The sequence below is a fragment of the Dromaius novaehollandiae genome, chromosome 7, assembly GCF_036370855.1.
Source record: "Dromaius novaehollandiae isolate bDroNov1 chromosome 7, bDroNov1.hap1, whole genome shotgun sequence".
NCBI lineage: Eukaryota > Metazoa > Chordata > Aves > Casuariiformes > Dromaiidae > Dromaius > Dromaius novaehollandiae.
This window is the reverse complement of record NC_088104.1, coordinates 40,041,639-40,059,865: the sequence shown is the minus strand read 5'-3', so window position 1 is coordinate 40,059,865 and position 18,227 is coordinate 40,041,639. Positions and strand designations below refer to the sequence as shown.

Genomic DNA, 18,227 nt, shown 5'->3' with positions numbered 1-18,227 from the left:
TTTTTACTGCCTACTTCAGATTTGTCTCATTCTTGTTGTTGTTTATAAATATCCTGTGTTAACTATCTTACCCAGCTCTGAGGTCCCTGCAAAGATATTTTCTAATACGGGCAGTAAGCCTGAACTGCAGTCCTAGCCCTGGGCTTTGCAGACTGCGGAAAGGATGCCCTCCACGTCTGGTTTCAAGACCTTGCTGCACAAGCACTTGATATCTGAACAGAAACGATCTGAGGCTCTGATTTCCAGCACCATGCCTCAGACCGACCCCTCAGTGCAAAGGGCTAGGGACACACGATGTAATGACAGTGGGACAAATCTAACAACGATGGGAGACAACCACAGCAGTAGGAGAGAGTTAATATGCAGAGAACATACGGGTGGTCCGTCGTACTGAAGAGGAAAGGGAAGTTGTGAGGGAGAGAGAGTTCTCCTCTCTGTCTCGGTCTCCTGATAAACCTCTTCGAGGAGGAAGGATAGAGGAAGGTCTTGGTAGAGAGGAACGCTTTTCTGGACTCTTGCTTACTCCATCCTAGTAGCAGCAAAATAAAAAAGGAATGTTTAGTTTTCAAAACATCACTCTCTGGGTTCTGATTTCTCTCTCCCTATTTGCAGGAGGGCAAGCCTCATCCCATGGGCCCACTGTGGGGAAGCTGTGGGGATCTAGCCACCTCCCACGCTCTGCTTAGCTCCCTGGCGCTTTACTGCAGCCAAACACCCAACAGGAAAGGACTGGGGAGCTCAGAGTGGTCAGAACTCCATTCCTGGTGGGGCATTTCCTCTTGACCTCCTTAAGCAAGAAATTCTGCAAATCTCATCCTAGCTTAAATAACCTACTGTTTCCCCAAGATAAATTTAGCCTTTGGTGCAGGCAAAGCCTTTCATCTCCCACTGGTTTTACTAAACATGTATTAATGACTGGTTTTACTCCCACTGAAGTCAAAGACAGAGCTCCCAGTGACTTCAGTGGATGATAGGGGACTACTATCTAAATCCCTGCGAAGTCAACATAGATGTCTTTTCCATCAGCACAACAAAGGCAGCTGTCTCCTGAGCTACTTGAGACAGATACTCTTAGATCTAAATATAGATAGCTTCCAGATTTGATTCTTAATGAGAAAGTTTTTATTTTGTTCAAGTTGAAAGTAATCACCTAGAGCTCAGGTGTGAAATTCTCATGTGAATTCACTTGCAAAGTAACTGAAATATTTGTGCCTAGAATACACTACACATTGTATTATTAGGTAATGTGCGAATTTTGCCTTTTCAAACATTACCTGGCAATTTTTTAAGGAGAGACAATTTTGGCTACTGCTTATTTTTTGAGTGCAGAGACTATTAACCCTGATGTCTTCTCTTGCTTCTTTCCATGCTCATCTTTTTCCATTTTGAAATCAGCAGATACCTGCTTTTTGTCCTGGTTAGAGCAATGGATATCTAAGTATGTTATAATATTGTTGAACTTCTGGCATGGGCAGTCAAAGACATTCTTGCATAAGCAAATGGTCCTCCCAAGGACAAATAGGATGATGGTCCAAACCAGTAAGAGACTCACCAGGCATAACATTAGACAGAAAATGGAAGTCAATAGGGAAAATGGCTTTTAAGCAACAGTCTTTAAGCAACAGTCATTAAGCCAGTATCAGGTAGATATGCAACGCAAGTGGAATGTGAATATCGGGAAGCTAGGATGGAAAGCTGCCAACCAGCTCTTTAATCTCTTACTGCAACTTCTTCAACACAGTGCCATACGTAGATCAAACTTCGTTCCTACAGCTTCAGCCTTTATTGCTGGTCATGAGAACTGTACCCTCTTACACTGGCAACTGAATTTGTTTTCAGAGAGTATTAACTGGCTGAAAGCTTTTTGGTTTTTAAATTTCTCCTGGAAGGCAAATTAGTATTGCAAATAGGTGCAACTTCTCAGCAGTCAATGAAGCAGCATCCATATCATCCATAGAAGGAAGACATGTCCTTTTATGTATAATTTATTTCACTTATGTTTGCTCTGGAGAATCTCCTTTGTTTTTATCTATTTTGTAGCATGCACCCTGATAAGCAATTTTACTGCCACTGGATATAAGTAATACCAAGTTAACTTCACAGAGATTTACTCAAGCTCAGCGGAGAGCGAATCTGATCCATGGAATTCACCTACACATCTCTGCGCTAACTCTTTCTACCGACCTGGCTACCTTACCTTAGCGTCTGATTTTGAGTTGGGCAAGCAGTCTCTTGGGCCTGCTGAGGAGGGCCGTACATAATAACTGTCTGTATCGAGAAAAGTGGCCCTTTTAGTAGTTAATGAGCAAGCTGAGCTGGGTCTTGGAGGAAGCAATGACTTTGCTCTAGACTTTGAGGCAGGAATCTTTGACAAAGAGGCAGTCTAGTCATGAGAAAACAAACAAAAGAAAACAACATGAAGCTGAACAAAAGGAAAACACATGCAACATGGACAAAAAAATAAAAAGCCAAGCCATGAATTAATACTTTTCCTTTGTCTGGTAATGGTGTGTCTGTGGCAGTTCTCAGACATGCAGGAAAGTTTTAGCTCTGTGTTGTTTGACTGAAAACATCTGGGTCTGGTCAGAGTTACTGATTCTAGGGAGTGCCTTTTTCTGCAGATACTATTTTTGCCCTGTACTAATACAACAGAAATGGTGCCAGACACAGCAATAGCTGGCACAACTGCTAGCTGACTGCATTAGAAGCAAGTGCCAAACTATAGGAGCACAGATATCCTGGTCTTTTTAATCCAAGTTATGCATTTGAAGTGTGGTATCCCAGGTTATGCTCAAGAATAAAACAGTGGGAATCTTAAAGCAAAGTTACAGCAATATTCCCAGAACAGTAGAAGGACATGATAGCAATGTTTCTTATGCCACTGTGTATATACAAAATCTTAGAGGCACAAGTGCATTTGGTGTCATGGTGGAAATTTGTAAGTCTCTGTTGACAATGTGGACACCTGGGATAAAACCCATATATGCTTGAAATATTGACATGACATGTCATTGTGATCAGATACTTGTCCGATTCTGAATACTGATAATACCACATTGAAAAAGCAATTAAACATCAACAGGACACATTGCAAATACTTTGTTGACACTGAGGAGCGCCTGACTACCCTGCAAAAAGGAGTTACTTTGGAAGAGAACTGGGCTACTCCCTTAAGAAACACTTTTCTTTCTCCCAAGGGTATAACTGATGCTACAAAGAATAACTGCAAGGCTCTTATCCTGGCAATGTAGTCCTGATCCTCTCTGTATTCACACAAGCATGAAATTACTCATAGAAACAATCCCAATGGGAGTTTAAGTATGGGATTTGGTACAGAACTTTAGCCATGAAAAAACTGGCATTTAATCTAAGCCAGTCACCTAGACTTTCTGAATGTTCAGAAAAGGTATATGAGTCACCCCTCAAGTTGTGTTTTTTTAGAAAACAAGCAAAAAATGGGATGAGTCATACCTTAGAGTTGACCAGCTCTCTACTGACAAGCATCTGGTCTAGACTAGGTACTCAACCTACAGAAAACTGAGGCTGGGGTGCTGAATGTCATCCACAGTATATATGTACTAATCAACGTGATTAAGAGTTACAGAACATGATTAAGAGTTGCAGAACTGAGTAATAATTTCAGTCCCATAACACAGCTGAACTGGACTTCTGTTGGATACCAGCATCCATATCAGGAGGCTCTGCTGAGCAAGGTAATAGTTTAGTTCAAAGGATGGAAATGCTTTCCTAGCAAGAATTTATTTCTAAAATCAGTTTTGCAAAATGATTATGACTCTTCTTAATAATTATTTCACTTTATGGGAGTACACAAACAAAATCAGTGTATAATTATTTTAAACAGAAACTGAACAATATTGATAAAAATGTTTCTGTCACAACAAAGGCTTCTCCAGATTTAGACCAATTTGTCATAATTCAATCTTGGGGTCCCATCCAGTTGAGAAAATTTGGGCTGGATTTACAAAAACACTACAGTGTTTAATGATGCTGAAACTCTGTGGAAGCTGGGTATCTATCTCAGGTGGTTCTGAAAAGCAGGCATTGTGAGAGCACCTTTCACCTGCTTTACTGAACTTGAGATAACTAAGCATCCACAGTTGAAGGCCCAAATGTTCATTTTAGCAGTTTTAGCGTTTTTCAGCTTGGGGGAGGGGGGTGTCACTCAAAATGATTCCCCTAGAGAGACTGAAAAGCCCTTACAGATTAAGAATCCTGCCCAATGAGGAGACCCTGTCCTTTTTACTCGTATTGCATACCAGTGTCCTCCATGAATACACACATCTCATGTGGATCCTACAGATGGACACGACCAAGATCTTTCAGTGGAACAGCTCAGGGGAAGGCACGACCTTGAGCTAATGCATCACTCTGGGATTATTAGTCTACATCTCCTTGGTGTTACTCAAGGAGCAGGGCACTTTTTAGCATCAGTAAAAGCAGCAGAATCTAGCCCAACCGATTTCAGCGGCATGCTCAAGGAAGACTGGCAGCGCAAGTAAAGAAACCAAATGCCTCAGTCCCAACCTGTGCTTTACCCAGAAAACTACTCTTTGACCTCTGCTATAATTCATGTTGATGGAAGTGACAGCTGCCCTTGGGACAAAGATCAGTGTAGTCCTGATTAAGACTCAGTGATTCAGGGATTGCTGAAGATGGGATGCAGAAAGCTCACTTTATGTCAGAGGCTAGCTAGGGAATACACATTCATAATGCATGGCTGATGTTCTTAACATTTTGCTGACACAGGTAGACTGCTCATTCCAGCAGATGGAACTGCTTAGCCTTTCCTGAACTTGTTCTGAAATGCAATATGTAAACTGTGGTTTGAAGATGGATGACAAACTGAGGGGGTTGGATGGTGTAACATCACCGGTGGAGAGGAAAAGGTTGCACTTGAATGATGGAAAAGCTGGAAGACAGGAACACAGACAGCAACAAAAAGGGAGAGGTCTTTAGGAAGGCAGAGATGAAGACAAGGTACAAAGGAGAAAATGTCCAAGAGATGGGTGAGTGTTGCAACCAGAGAACTAGGTATTTCTCACTACTCTAGTAAAGAAGCTCTAGCAGTTCCTCAGTTATAAGCTGAAACAGGCCAGACTTGCAACACTACATGAAATCCCCAAATCCATGGCTGAATTCAGGTGTAAATTTCACAGCTCCCTGCATAGCCTCAAGTAAGTAACACTGTTACTGTTATTACCAATTTCTTACAATTTGTAAATGACGTGAGTAGCACTTTATGAGACATAGTTTTTTGTTCCCAAGGAACTGACAATCTGATTAGACAGACGAAACACATTAGCCATGGAATGTATTAGGAAATATAAGGGGAATCTTAATGAACGTCTACGTTATTGTTAGCAGTGGTTACCAATGACAAGGGATTGCTGTGCTGAAGTTGTGAGTTAGCATGCGTCAGTGTCATGGAAAAAAGAGTTGCTTAGGGGGGAGTGAAAGGAGGTTTCCTGGGGATTTTAGAGTGGTGGCACAGGAAGAGCGTAAGGTTAGCATGGGAGCAGGGCAGGAGGTACTGCAGCACTTGCTGAAGGAAACTCAGCAGAGGAGAACGAGATGCAAGGAGCAGAATAGGCTGCAGAGCAGCTGAAAGCAGGGCACACAATTATCAGGTTAAAACACATGAAGACCAGTGGTCCAGGAACTGGGCATTCAGAAAGCACTTATTCACGTACAAAACGCTCTTGGCTAATAATTTCTAAATAGGTGTGAGCTCTGTGGAAGACGTGGAGATGTAGGGGTGCACCACAGCCTTCCAGCCAGTCCTGTGGCAGGGATTTCTTCGTATCTAGCAGTCGAGAAAGGGGTCAGGTGCTGTGAAAAGGACCAAGGCACATGGTTTCCCCTGGAGGAGGACCAGGCTCAAAATGTTGAACGACATCAAACTCCAGGAGTCTGGAGTCTGCCTGTCCCCTGTGGATTTGCAAACTGTCATCACGTACTACCTGTGACTGTAATTCAGGGGTCATTCAGGAAAGATGGCTTTAATCACCCTTTTAAATGAATAATGAATACGGCGAAAACATTCTAAAGGGAACACACAATTATTAACTGAATTAACACAAAAACAACTGAAATAAGGACAAAAAGGAGATTATAAAAATGGATGATGAGAAGATGACTTTACTCACTGAGAGTTTTTCCTTTGCTTGTTTAAATACACCAGGAGCCTGGTTTGTTTCACCACCTGCTGCTGAGAGACCCAGACAAAGACTTGATGGTTAAAAAACACACGTATAAGCATTTCCACTTAGTACACTGTTAGAACGATCAAATGCCTTGGAACTACTGTGCAAAGCCATTACCTTGTGAATTAGTCTTAGTAAACTATATGCAGAAAGGCACCTGCCTTAAAAATGTCCTACATTCATCATACTTGAGATAAAATAGTATTCTACACATTTCAAACAAACCAGAATTTGTCTTCATGTTCCTAGAAGTCTAGAAACTAGGGTAAGAATTTCAAAAAATGACAATTATAAGAGCCTGTAGTTTTGAAGGTCTATCCTGATACATCTTAGAGTCCTGGTTTTCAGAAAGCACTGACCAACTGTCCTCCAAAAATCAGGCTCCTTGAAAATATTAAAATGGAGGCCCTTCAAATCACCAACCACTTTTCAAAATATAGCCAAAATTCCTAAGAGAAAGAGAAATTCCCTGCTGAATCATCATCCCAGTAGTGCCCCAAAGCTCAGTGTGTTGTGGGTCAACCAATCCATCAGACTTCAATTCAAATTCAATCTGGGACAGCAAGTGTCTTAATTCAGTGTTCCGCTTATCTGTTACAACATGATTTGAGGTAAAGCTTTTTGATCTCTGACTTGGATTTCATCCTTAGGAGAAGTTTGGGAACTAGGGAGCTTTTCAGAAAGCAGATTATTAGTTGCACCCCACTGCTGCTTTTCAGGAAGCGATTTGCTACAGAAAATCCTTTGGCATCTGTGCCAGAACAGCACTTAGTAAATGCAGAAGCAGGACAGTGGGCAGAGATGACATTCTCTAGTTATAATCCTAATTGTCTTCCAACTATAAAACCAACCCTAAAACACTGCACAGGTCAACATGGATGAATTTTCTCCTTTCCCTGCACAGTTGCATCGCACATTTGTACCAGGTGTGGTGGGGGAATCCCTGGTTTTCTGCCACAAAGCTGAATTTCCCACTCAATAGTCCTGTCCTCCTAAACTTGCTTCCTTGCTGTTTCTCTTTTAGCTCAATTGAAAGAATATGAGAGGAACTTTGGGAGGAGGAAAAGAACATACAACTGCGCACTTTAGTTCTTAAGTTTTAACAGGGAAAAGTACGGCACAGCCCTCCTGCATTACATTTTACCATATCTGTTACTGCTGTTTTTGGTCTTTTCTGCATCTCTTAAATAAGCGTACAGAACGTCTCTCCTGCTTCCGCTGGCACTGAACCCCGTGCCACCGCTGTGACGTGGAGAGCAGGCTCGTGCCGCTCGTGCCGACTTACCTGAGGGCACCACAAGGCCTCCATCTGAACAAAAGATCTGGATCATGACCTCACAGTGACTGTGCGTGCTCTGCCGCCGGTTTAAGTAGGACCATGCCTCCCCTCGGGGCGCTGACCCCAGGAAGGAAGACGAGGAACCGCGTGCGGTGTCCCGGGGGCCCTGTGACGTCACACAGGGAGGGGACAGGCCGGCGCCCAAGCCACCCACCGGCCCCGGCCGAGGCAAAGGCTTCGCGGGGCTGTCCTCAAAGCTGGCCCTACCGCGTCTTCTCCAAATTTCAAGGGTGGCTTAAAAAGCAGGATGATGGAAAGTCCCTCGCTTGACGATACAGTGGCATAAATCGTCAGTATTTGCCCGTGCCTGCCTCACAAGGACAAGTGATCTTTTTTCTGGTTTTGAGGTAATGGGGAAATAATTCATTTCCTGAGCCACTACACAGAAAATACGAGCAAGTTTTAGCTTGATGATGTAGACAGCTGTACCTTATGACTGGATAAGTTTCATTTTAAAGTCAAAGAAAATGTAACATGGAGGTTTTAACTGACTGGAATATACTCCAAGCAGCACTGACTACACGGTGGAAGGACTTTTGGTGGGGCTCTGTTGGCCAGGTATCACTAAGGCTGACAAGACAATTCCAGAAAGAACAACACAACTATTGAAACTGGCTCCAAGCAATGATCTTTTTTGACCTTTTACATAAGAGAAAAATGAGAGATGCAGCTAGAAAAACAATGTCCCTCTGAGTTTCAGATCCTGAAAAGGTCTCAATGACTGGTTCAGGCTCAGTGAGACGTAGGTTAACACATGGCTGCCTACACTCTTGCTGTGCACTACTATGTGACATCCTTTCACGTGCCCTCCCCTCAAGTCCCATCAATGAGTATAAAAAGGGGAGATAGAAGAAAATCACGGTTATTGCGAATTTTCCAACAACACCGAGTATGGTGAAACATTTGCAGAGATATTTTTCTTCCCTTTGTGATATGGTTCAAGCTACTCTGCTATAGAACCCAAACCTCCAAGTTCAGCCAAAAACAATATTATTACAAATTTAAGATTGATCTGGGTCCACCATTCTGATTCACTACAGTACAAATGCCAGAGGATTTAATTCAGCTGAAAGTTTGCCTCATTCTCAGTAGGATTTTTTTTTTATTTGCTCTCCACCTTTGTATTTAAACATATAGGGAGGTTGTTCTTGTATTACATTTTTCAATTTGACTAGTATGTCTGGTTTGCTATATATTAAAGTGAGAGAGAAAAAGCTCTGACTGTTGCCTGGCAGCACACATTTGGAGCATCCAGCAGACTTCCTTATCTAAGTCTGTCAGTATGACTGAGGCCTCTCTGGGACACTACCCGGCCAGAAGATTTCTAAAGAGTTCGTAGTAGAGTATCTGGGGGCAAGACAGCACTGTCCACATGGCTGTAGAAGTGTAGGGGAAGACAAAAATGCTACAAAGCCAACACTTTTTTCATGACATGAAGAATCAAGTTCTCATTTCCACTGCTTATTGAACCCCCTGGGTCTTTTGAAAGAAGCTGGGAATTATGGCTCATAACTTCTGAGCTGATCAAAGAAGCAGTCCAGGCAAGAAGTAGTCCAGCATCTAGAGGGTAAGTTAGCCCAGAGACTGCTAGCACAGGGGGGCCATCACTGCAACACAGAGGGGCCCAATCAGCCTTTCCTTCCCTGGCTCCTCTTCTTCTGATGGGAGTTAGTGCTAAAATCCCTCACACCAGCGAAGGGGAGACCAAAATTTAGTTCTGTTTTCCTAATGGAATACAACCTGTAGGTGATACACACTTTATACTGTTCGGGTACGGTATTTCAGTTACCCTCACATACTATCCTTTTACTCTCTTTTCAATAGTCAGACCCGCATATTGAAGATGGTCCAAATTTAGCACAGGCGTGACTCACTGGTGCAAAACCGCATGGGAGCAACTCCTTAGGAACACTTTCAGCATTGCACTGTGTTGTTCTCTGCTGGGTAATAAATCCCATTCTTAATTTCCAAGTCATTAGAAGAGGCCTGTGACTGTACAACACAGTAGTAGCTCTACATTGCTGGGCATGATTCTTCGCTGGATAACCCTAATTCTACTCATGAGTAACTACGCTGTGGCATGCAGAAAATCTGGCCTCTTTTAGCAATTCTTTTTTTTTTTTTTTAAAAAAAAAGATCAACAGTAAAGTCAGAGATGATGATTCTTCCACCCTGAACTCACAGTAACAATAAGAGTAATATGATGAAAATGTTGAAAATGTTCTCATTTTGGTCCTCTAAATAATGATACATCTATCAAGATGTAACAGGAATATTTTTTTCACCCTTTCATCTTCCTCTATCAAATATTAAGATTTTTGCTTGGAATGCATTCGTAGTGTGAGCCCAGATTTCTTCTCTTTCAGCTTCATACTGCTTGTGGCTGGATTCCCCCTGTGGATTTTGACTGTACATCATAAACATCAGTAACAGATTGGGAAGTGTCAATGCAGATAACATCAATCAACAATATATAAGTCTGAAACACTTCTTATTATGCATGAGAGTAAAAAAGCAAAATAATGGAAATGCATACCATGGTTTAAGCTGTCAACATTTTCCCACCAGAAAAAAAGAAAAGCGTAATTAAAAAAAAAAAAAGACTAGAAATTCCTCCAACAACACACTATAACCACGATGCCAAGATACAACCACGGCACTTGGAGGTCCAAGCAATGACAAGCATACATGATCATGGCCTCCATTAAACAAACAAACACACACTGGAAAAGAAATAAGACAAGAAAAGAAAAATGATACAAAACATTAAAAAAGCAATATTATTTGTGAAGACTGATATTCTTAGAGAAAAAATAAAAAAATAGAGAAGCTGCTATAGCCATGAGATTTACAAAAAAAAAAAAATGTCTATGTTTGCCAGCCACATTGCATAATTGAACAGAACGCAGTCACCTGTCTGCTTCCGTTTAACACAGGAGAGATGAGTTGGTCTAGTATATTTGATAGCAGGTTTTAAAATGATTTTCCTGGAGGGAGAGTGGGCCTGAACTTCAGTTTTTTTAGCAAGTTCAGCTTTCTTATACACTGCTACGGACAAGAAAACACAAAAGCATAGAATCAGGAAAAAACACCGAACAGTTTGATATGACAATACATCAAGTGGCAGGCCCACTGCTCCACAACCCCAACCCCATGCGTCGGGTCTACTGGGGTGAACAAATCCTAAGTCGGAAGAGGGGAAGCCCCGGTGCATTAACTTCAGATTGCTACCCAGTGCTGAGTGGGAACGCCTACAAAAAATTGGACTGATGGAGCAGTGAGCCTTGCACATAGCTTTTCATATAATTGTACAATGTCTAGTTAAAAAGCACTGCAGTTAATACTATTAAGATACACATCTTCTACAACAGAGTAACCTGATAGTACTGCACAGTAGTACAAAATATATATATATATAATATATATTGTAATAGGGAGTGTTAAATGAACCTTTTTTCCTTCTCACTTCATCTCTGGAGAGTGTGCTAGGTTCCTTTTTAGCTATTTTCCTTTCAGGAGTAGAAATCCTGCCTCGCCCAGTTTTAAAAGGTTTCTCTTTTTTATGCTTATCGAGAGATGATCTTCGCAATTCTCTCTCTGCCTTCTCCTCTTTAGGAACAGTCTCTAACTGTTCAGTCATGATGCTCCTATCATCATCTGTAGGATCAGAGCAAATTATAACAACAAACAAAAGATTAGTAACAAATGTTAACAATACTGTGGAGGAGCGGGGTAAAAATAGTTGAAGACAGAGTAGATGATTTAATAAAAAAAAGGCAGGCTATTTCACATTTCTGAAATACATTGAGATTACTGTTACTATTACAATAATTTTGCTTTTTGATCATTATGATTTGGAAGCAAAAATATTTAACAGACAAAACAAAAAGGATAATGCACACCTTGAGTATCCGCCCAGAGACTGTCCGTGTCCATGATGGAGTCATCGATAGTTGTTTCATCTTTGTAATCATCACACGTCTCTGTCTTGTAGTCAGTGAGCAGGATTTCTTCTCTCTCAGGTGTAGCAGGTGCTTCTGGGGAGCCCTCCTTGGGCTCAGCATGAATGTCAGCCACTTCCTCTATCTCCAGCTCCTCTTCAGCCTGGGAGTCCCCTGTTTCCATGTCTTCCTGGGTAGCAGCAAACCTCACGCTGTGAGAAGCCGATTCACCCTCATCAACTGTTGTCTGCACCACCGTGATAAAGTCGTCCTCTACTGTCACCACAGATTCAATAATGCCTTTCAGTTCAAGTAGTGCTTCTGGGCCAACCTTGGCTGGCATTTCTTCGCTGGTAGGCTTCCCTAAGTCTACTTCTGGGGGCACTTCTGATATAAGTTGCTGTTTATCCTCTTCTTTTTCTTCTTGTCCTCCTTCTACCTCTTCTTCCTCATGTTCTTCCCTTTCTGTGGCCTCGGCTGGCACTTCACATGGCAGCAGCTTTTGGATTTCCATGGGTTTCACAGCTGCATCTGGAATCTTTTCAATTCCCTCTGCAGGCTGTGGTATGCTCTCCATCTGAACATCAGCAGTCTCTTCTTGCAGAGGCTCAGCTTTCGGAAGGGGGAGCTCCACGGAGGGCTCCTTTGCTGGTAACTCTGCAGGAGTGTCTTCCCCTGACACAGGAGGTTTTGGAGGTTCTCCTTTGATATCCTCTGGTTTCAAGGATTCTCCATTCAAACCTTCTTGGGCTTGATCATGCTCTCCACTAGATTCGTATGATTCCTCTTTATCAACTGCTTCTTGATGTACCAGATCGGGCTTAGTTACCTTCTCCTTAATTTCTGTTTCAGTCAGTTTGGTGTTGTCCTTCAAATGACTAAGCTCAGTCTTGGAAGGTATATCTGCATCCTTTGTTTCTCTGGACAAAGCGGTCTGATCTTTCTGCGGGGTTTCTTGAGGTTCAGGCTCTGCTCTTTTAACAGAGGCTTTGTCCTGCCCTGGAGGGGGAGAAACAACCTCACGGATCTTAGTATCTAATTGACTCTGATATTCTTGGTCTGCTCTCCTTGCAGCCACTTCCAAATCGTGCTTTATAGCATTATAATCTGGTTTTATTGGAGTGTCTATCTCAGCCATTTCAGGAACAACACTAAGAGTCTTCTCCTTCTCAATCAACAAAGAAACAGCATCTTTTTCTTTTGCTACCTCTGTAGCTAATATTCTGTCATACACAGCATCATCAGTTACATGAACTTTATCAACTGTGCCTTCTTCTTTCACTTCTAAGATTGCCTCAGGTCTTGTCTTCTCTGGCTCTGCACCTTTAATGGGATAGACCTCTTTAGAATCAACTTGATCTTCACTTTTTTCTAGCACCGTATCCAACTTGTCTTTTTTCTCCTGCTCAAAGTCCCTCACCAGAACAGATTCACCAGTGGCATGCTGACCCAAATCTTTTTCACTGAGAAACTCTTCTTTTGATTTTTCAGCTGCTGCCAGCTTCACTTCTATTAAAGACAGGTCGGGAGCTAGGCCACGTCTCAGTTTTTCATCGGTGCCTTCATAAAATGGACAGGTTTCACCTGTTAAATTCTCACTGTCCTGAACTGGAGAAGGGAGTGGGACTGTGTACTTATTGAAAACACAGTAGCCTAAGTCTTCCAGCTGACTTTCAGCTTTTAGCGTTATGTGGTTTTCATCTGTCACAGGTGGCAGGGCTGTGCTGCTGTCTTCCACAACAGTGTCAGAAGGAACTGACTTCTTTTGCGCCACCTCAGCATCTGCACTCACAGAAGCTAATCTAGATCTTGTCCCTGCTAAGTCTAACATTTCAGGGAGATCAGGAGCCATTACAGCACCATTTTTGTAATAGTCTTTGGCTGGAAAAGGTGACTCAACCAAGGTCTCAGGCTGGACATTTTCTTCAGGCATTGTTTTTTCCTCTTCGGTGTGTTCATCTTCATCTCTACTATCAATGGGGAAGCAGGGAGCCTTCTCCAACGCTGGTGTGGTTGCTGGCAAGTAGTCGTCACCCTCATCCATGCTTCCACTAGTGTTTGTTAGAATATCTGAAGCAAGGGGAGAGAGATCATGTGCACGGCCAAAGCTAAATCCTAGAGCTATTGAATCCAAGCAGGACATGGGCAGGTTAATAGACATACTTCTCTGTTCAATTGCAGATCTACCCCCAAGTCCCAAGCTCCTGCTCAGAGTCAGGTCATCTTTATTTTTACTGTGGAGTTCTCTCTTATCCCCATAGACCTTGGGGTCAATAGTGAACATTCTTTCTGTTGGGGAACTTGGTTCCTCAGACTTGTCTGGTGGAAAGCTCTGAGCAAGGGTACTGTACCCTATTTCATGACCAGGTACACTCTGCTGCTGATCTACTTCTGTCTGTAATTCTTCCTCCTCTTCCTCTTTGTTTTCAGGTATTAGATGATCTGCCTGATAAGGCTCATACGCACTCTCTTTGGTGTCACTTAGCTCGTAGTAATCACTGCCTTGTTTCAGAACGTCTCCTTTGGTTGCTTCCTCTTTCAGAGCAGAGGTTTCAAAATACTTTGACATTCCCGATCGATCCTCTTCTATTGTCATTTCATGAGTAACTGAATCCAAAACACTCATCTTATCCTCCTTGGTGTCTTTTTTAACATCTTTTGCTTGAGGAGGTTCTAGAGTAGGAGTCTTGTCACTGGTTAAACCTGGTGCCTCAGGGGCCTTCTCCGCTGTTCCAGATAATTGCGTGGTATCAGGGTGCTCTGTTGTTTTCTCAAGGATCAGTTCCTGGCTTAATTTGCCTAGGGGCACCTCTGTGGTTGGCTGCACCTCCTTTTTTGTGTCTATTGTTGCGGGTAGCCCCCTTTGGTCTATGTCTTTTTCAGCTTTGAAAATGTCAGGTAACTTTTTAGCTTCACTATCCTTTTGAAAGTCTGCTTTGTCTAGAGAAAGTGTCTTCTCTTCAGGTTTTGTGGTAAATCTACCATCGTCTAGTATTCGAGCCTCTCCTTTATCATAGAAGTCATATCTTTCCTCCTCATCACTCTCATCCTTAGTCATGTCCTTTTCCTCCCCCCAAGCAGGGATCTTCTGTGTGCTCGGTGGTTTCAGGCCATCTACACTTACTGCTGAGACTTCTCCTTGAAGAGCTGGTGTCTTGTCTCTGTGGATCTGTTCATCTTTAGTGAGATCTTTGGCAAAGAGTTGATCAGTGGGTTCCTGTTTTGTTTTGGAACTGTCTTCGGGCGGAAGCCTCTGCAGGACAGAGGGAGATGAGTCTGAAGGAAGTTCACTTTTGGCTGCATCTGCCTTGGGTTCTGATGGCAACAGAGAACTTCCGCCATGGGTGATGGCAAGCTCTTGGACATCTTTAAGGTCATCTTTAAGTTTCATAGAGATTACTTGGCTGGATGGCAAGGGCACATCTGCAGTCCTTTCTTCTGTTTTGCTCCCTTTAGGCAGTTCAGATGACAAATCTTTCTGTTCTTGAGAAACAGGAGGTTTTGCAGCAGGTTCTGCAAAACTGGCTTCCCCTTTCTTTTGTGAATCGGTTTCCAAAATCTGTTCTGATAGAGGTGAAGGCATTTTGTCTTTGCTCTGTGAATCCTTTTTATCTATAGCCTCTGTTTTTGCTGGCTGTGGAACTAAGGCATCATGTTTAGGTTGCTCACCAGTCTTACTGTCTTTCCAAAATTCGTGTTCCTTTGTGTCTAATGGTTGTGCTGTGAAAGGGCGTGTGCCCTCCTGGACACGGTTTTCCATCTTCGTGGCTGTAAGTAAACCTGAAGTAGTTTGTTTGGGTTTTACAACATAATTATTTAAAGCACTTACAGGCAGGCAGTTATGTGGCTTAGAACAACATCTTGGTATGAATAATGGAAGGGAGAGGGAAAAAGATGCAAGCATGCAGCAAGGCTATCCACCTAGAAATCTGCTTTAAAGTGTTAAATCCTGGTTTGCTCTCAATACATGAGGTTTTACAGTGAAAATGCGAGTTGTACACATGTAAATCTGTGACCACTGAAATGAGATGACTTTATATGACTTGTTCATCTTCATGGTCTGTATACAACAGTAAAACCATATATAACCCTCACTTCATTGGCATGCTTTCCTCGACTATGAAGTCAGTGTTAGTTTCCCTTTAGTATGGTCTGCAATATTAGGTCCAATCAATAGTATCTTTGGGTATTGCTAACATTTAGAACATATATGTTTATACGTTTCTTTATCTTTTTTATAACAGATTTTTCTTTTACACACGGCCTAAACTAAAGAAATAATACATATGAGAGGTGTCTCAAGCGTCAGAAGAGGCTACTTTTTGGACTGTACCAACTTCTCACGTTTACTCTTTGGCAAATGGCAAAAATCTTATTGCTGTCATGAAACTGGCATGTGTAAATCAGTGGAGCTACTAACAGTTTCCAATCTTGGAAAGCTAGTCTTCAAAATGGCCAGCCACCCTCAGCTGTAACTGAAGTCAAAGAATGCTGGGTGTGTTGCAGTGACTGTAGATCAGACCCTAAGTTATTTTAAAATGAAAAATGCTACTCTCATAGTCTGCCATGTATTTTTAGGGAGTAATACCTGGTTAAGTTTTTTTATACATGCCCTGTAAGTTATTGACAGCATGTTTTGTCATATGAAAAATATGAAGTATATCGTATGAAAAATTTGAAGACTTATACTGCAGAGTACAGTAGAACTTTCTGAAGTGATCTGTTAAAAAATGTTTTAGGACTTCTTCTAAAACTTGTCATAACAAACACTGGGCCAAATCTGAATCTCCTCTTATCAATTATTTCATTAAAAGTCCATGGAGCCATACTGTGACTCTGATGACTATACATTTTTTAGAACAATTGTATCAAAGTATTGGCCATTATTTAAAACATTTGCATATGTTAACATTTAGTCAAAAAAGGTACTGCCATCTAAACTCTGCAGGTAAAAACAAATAAACTACAACTACAGTAGTTTTACCCCTTTATGTTTCTAAGTTTGGTGACTTACTTGCAAACTGTAAAATGTATACAAACATGGCCAGTGAGCTGATGTCATCAGTTTCACTGAACTTAGCTAGCTAGATTCATCTTACTGTAACGCCAATGAGCAGTAATAGTGGCATCAAAAGATATTCTGACTGCCAAAGTAATTTAACCTTCCTTAGCTGGGCCAGAATACCAGGCTCCCCAAAGCAGCATTTCTTGGCCAGGCAGTGAACGGGTACATCACTACCCTGTACAAGGTGTCTTTGCACCCTGTCTTCACCCTGACTGAAGAGAAATACCATTAAAAGGACAATCTTGAAGACCTTTCCTAGTTCTTATTTACAGAAAACAACTGATTGCAGTAAATATTTTGCCTGAGTAAGCAAATCAGAACTTCTCCCTGTGCACCCAGTCCTGAACTTCATGATGAAGGCAGATATCTCGGTCGAAGTGATGGGCATTTTGCCTGAGCAAGGAACTCCAGCAGGGTTAAACATTTGTAATACAGTAAAACACACAAAAAATCAGAGTTCTGGCAATGATCAAGGGGAGAGCGGGTGGATGCAATGAATGGCAAGGATATGACATAAGAAGCGATAGCTTTAGGGAAGCTAAACCAGAATGCACTGAAGCACAAAAAATACTGCACACCGCAAATGAAAACATTTCTACAGTTTAAGCCTCTTTATGTCATAGTCAAAGTCAATAAATCTACTTTTTGAAAGAAAAGCAGATGAATCTCTGCACCAAAAAGAAAAAAAATATACACAGATTAGCAATGTGACTGGCAAACACATCAGAGATGGGGGAAAAAGGCTTACACAGAGGTATCAGCTCAGCTGCAAAGCATATTGTATCATGGCAAAGTAAAAATCAGGAATCAGCTGCAGTGGTGGGAAACCATGTTGTCATACAGCACCTATGCAATCGGATTATCTGCTACACACTCTTCAAGCATAATAACAAGAGCAGTCATACTAATAAATGGGAAGAACAGGAAATGAAGCAGCCTTGGAAAGCACTGGAGAAAGCTGGAGGAGAATTTACTGGCAGCAAACACATGCAATCCTAAGGAGGACACACCTTCCTCAGCCAAGGAAGGGGATGTGTCTTTCGGGGGCGTTTCCGCCACAACTGTTACGGTCTCCCTGCTGGATGCCACACTTGGCACTTTGTCTTCGCGACACCCTTTGGCCTCCAAACCAGAGTCCGGCTGACCCTCCCTGAGGCCCTTTGCCTGGTCTGCAGGCTCAACAAGCCCATGCTCTTTCCCCAGTTGCTTCCCAGGAAGAGCAGCAGGTTTCGCTTCCACGGCCATCGGACTCTCTACTGCTTCTTCTTCTTGGGGGATGGAAAAAGGAGGCGACATCAACACCAACAGTAAACATAATGCACAAAGCTCAACAGAAATGCTTTTACATAACACTTTCAGCTCTGAACACTTTAGATTTAAGCATGTCAAAGGATTGCTAGCATTCAGCCCATTTTAATCCTTGTGGAACAGAATTTTCCTTAGGAAAAAACACATTTTCTCCCCCGGAGCATGATTATGTTGTAAGATGAGAGCTGAAAGTGTTTTATAGGTTTACCTCTCCCAGAGACGACTGTGGGTCAGATATTCATTGCAAATGGAGATGGTACTGGATGATGGATGGCTCTGACAACACCAATACATCAGTGCATTCAAAAAGTACACTGATTTTTTTCTGATAAATATGCTCTTTTATCCAC

General features: G+C 42.1%; 1 protein-coding gene across 32 annotated transcripts in view; it reads right to left on the bottom strand.

Moving 5' to 3' along the window:
• The window catches only part of MAP2 (microtubule associated protein 2), a 273,633-nt gene that overhangs the window by 23,709 nt on the left and 231,697 nt on the right, over positions 1-18,227 (bottom strand). For 10 of the 32 annotated variants that reach the window (XM_064515289.1, XM_064515292.1, XM_026116678.2 and 7 more), the window contains 7 exons: positions 17,580-17,837; positions 11,466-15,272; positions 11,014-11,220; positions 10,477-10,611; positions 6,168-6,229; positions 2,198-2,383; positions 376-529 (listed from right to left, as the gene is read on the bottom strand). In XM_064515289.1, coding sequence (XP_064371359.1) covers positions 376-529; positions 2,198-2,383; positions 6,168-6,229; positions 10,477-10,611; positions 11,014-11,220; positions 11,466-15,272; positions 17,580-17,837 — 4,809 coding nt within the window. Of the gene's footprint in view, positions 1-375; positions 530-2,197; positions 2,384-6,167; positions 6,230-10,476; positions 10,612-11,013; positions 11,221-11,465; positions 15,285-17,579; positions 17,838-18,227 lie in introns of all 32 variants that reach the window. The other 22 variants (XM_064515302.1, XM_064515309.1, XM_064515321.1 and 19 more) reach the window with 13 other exon arrangements.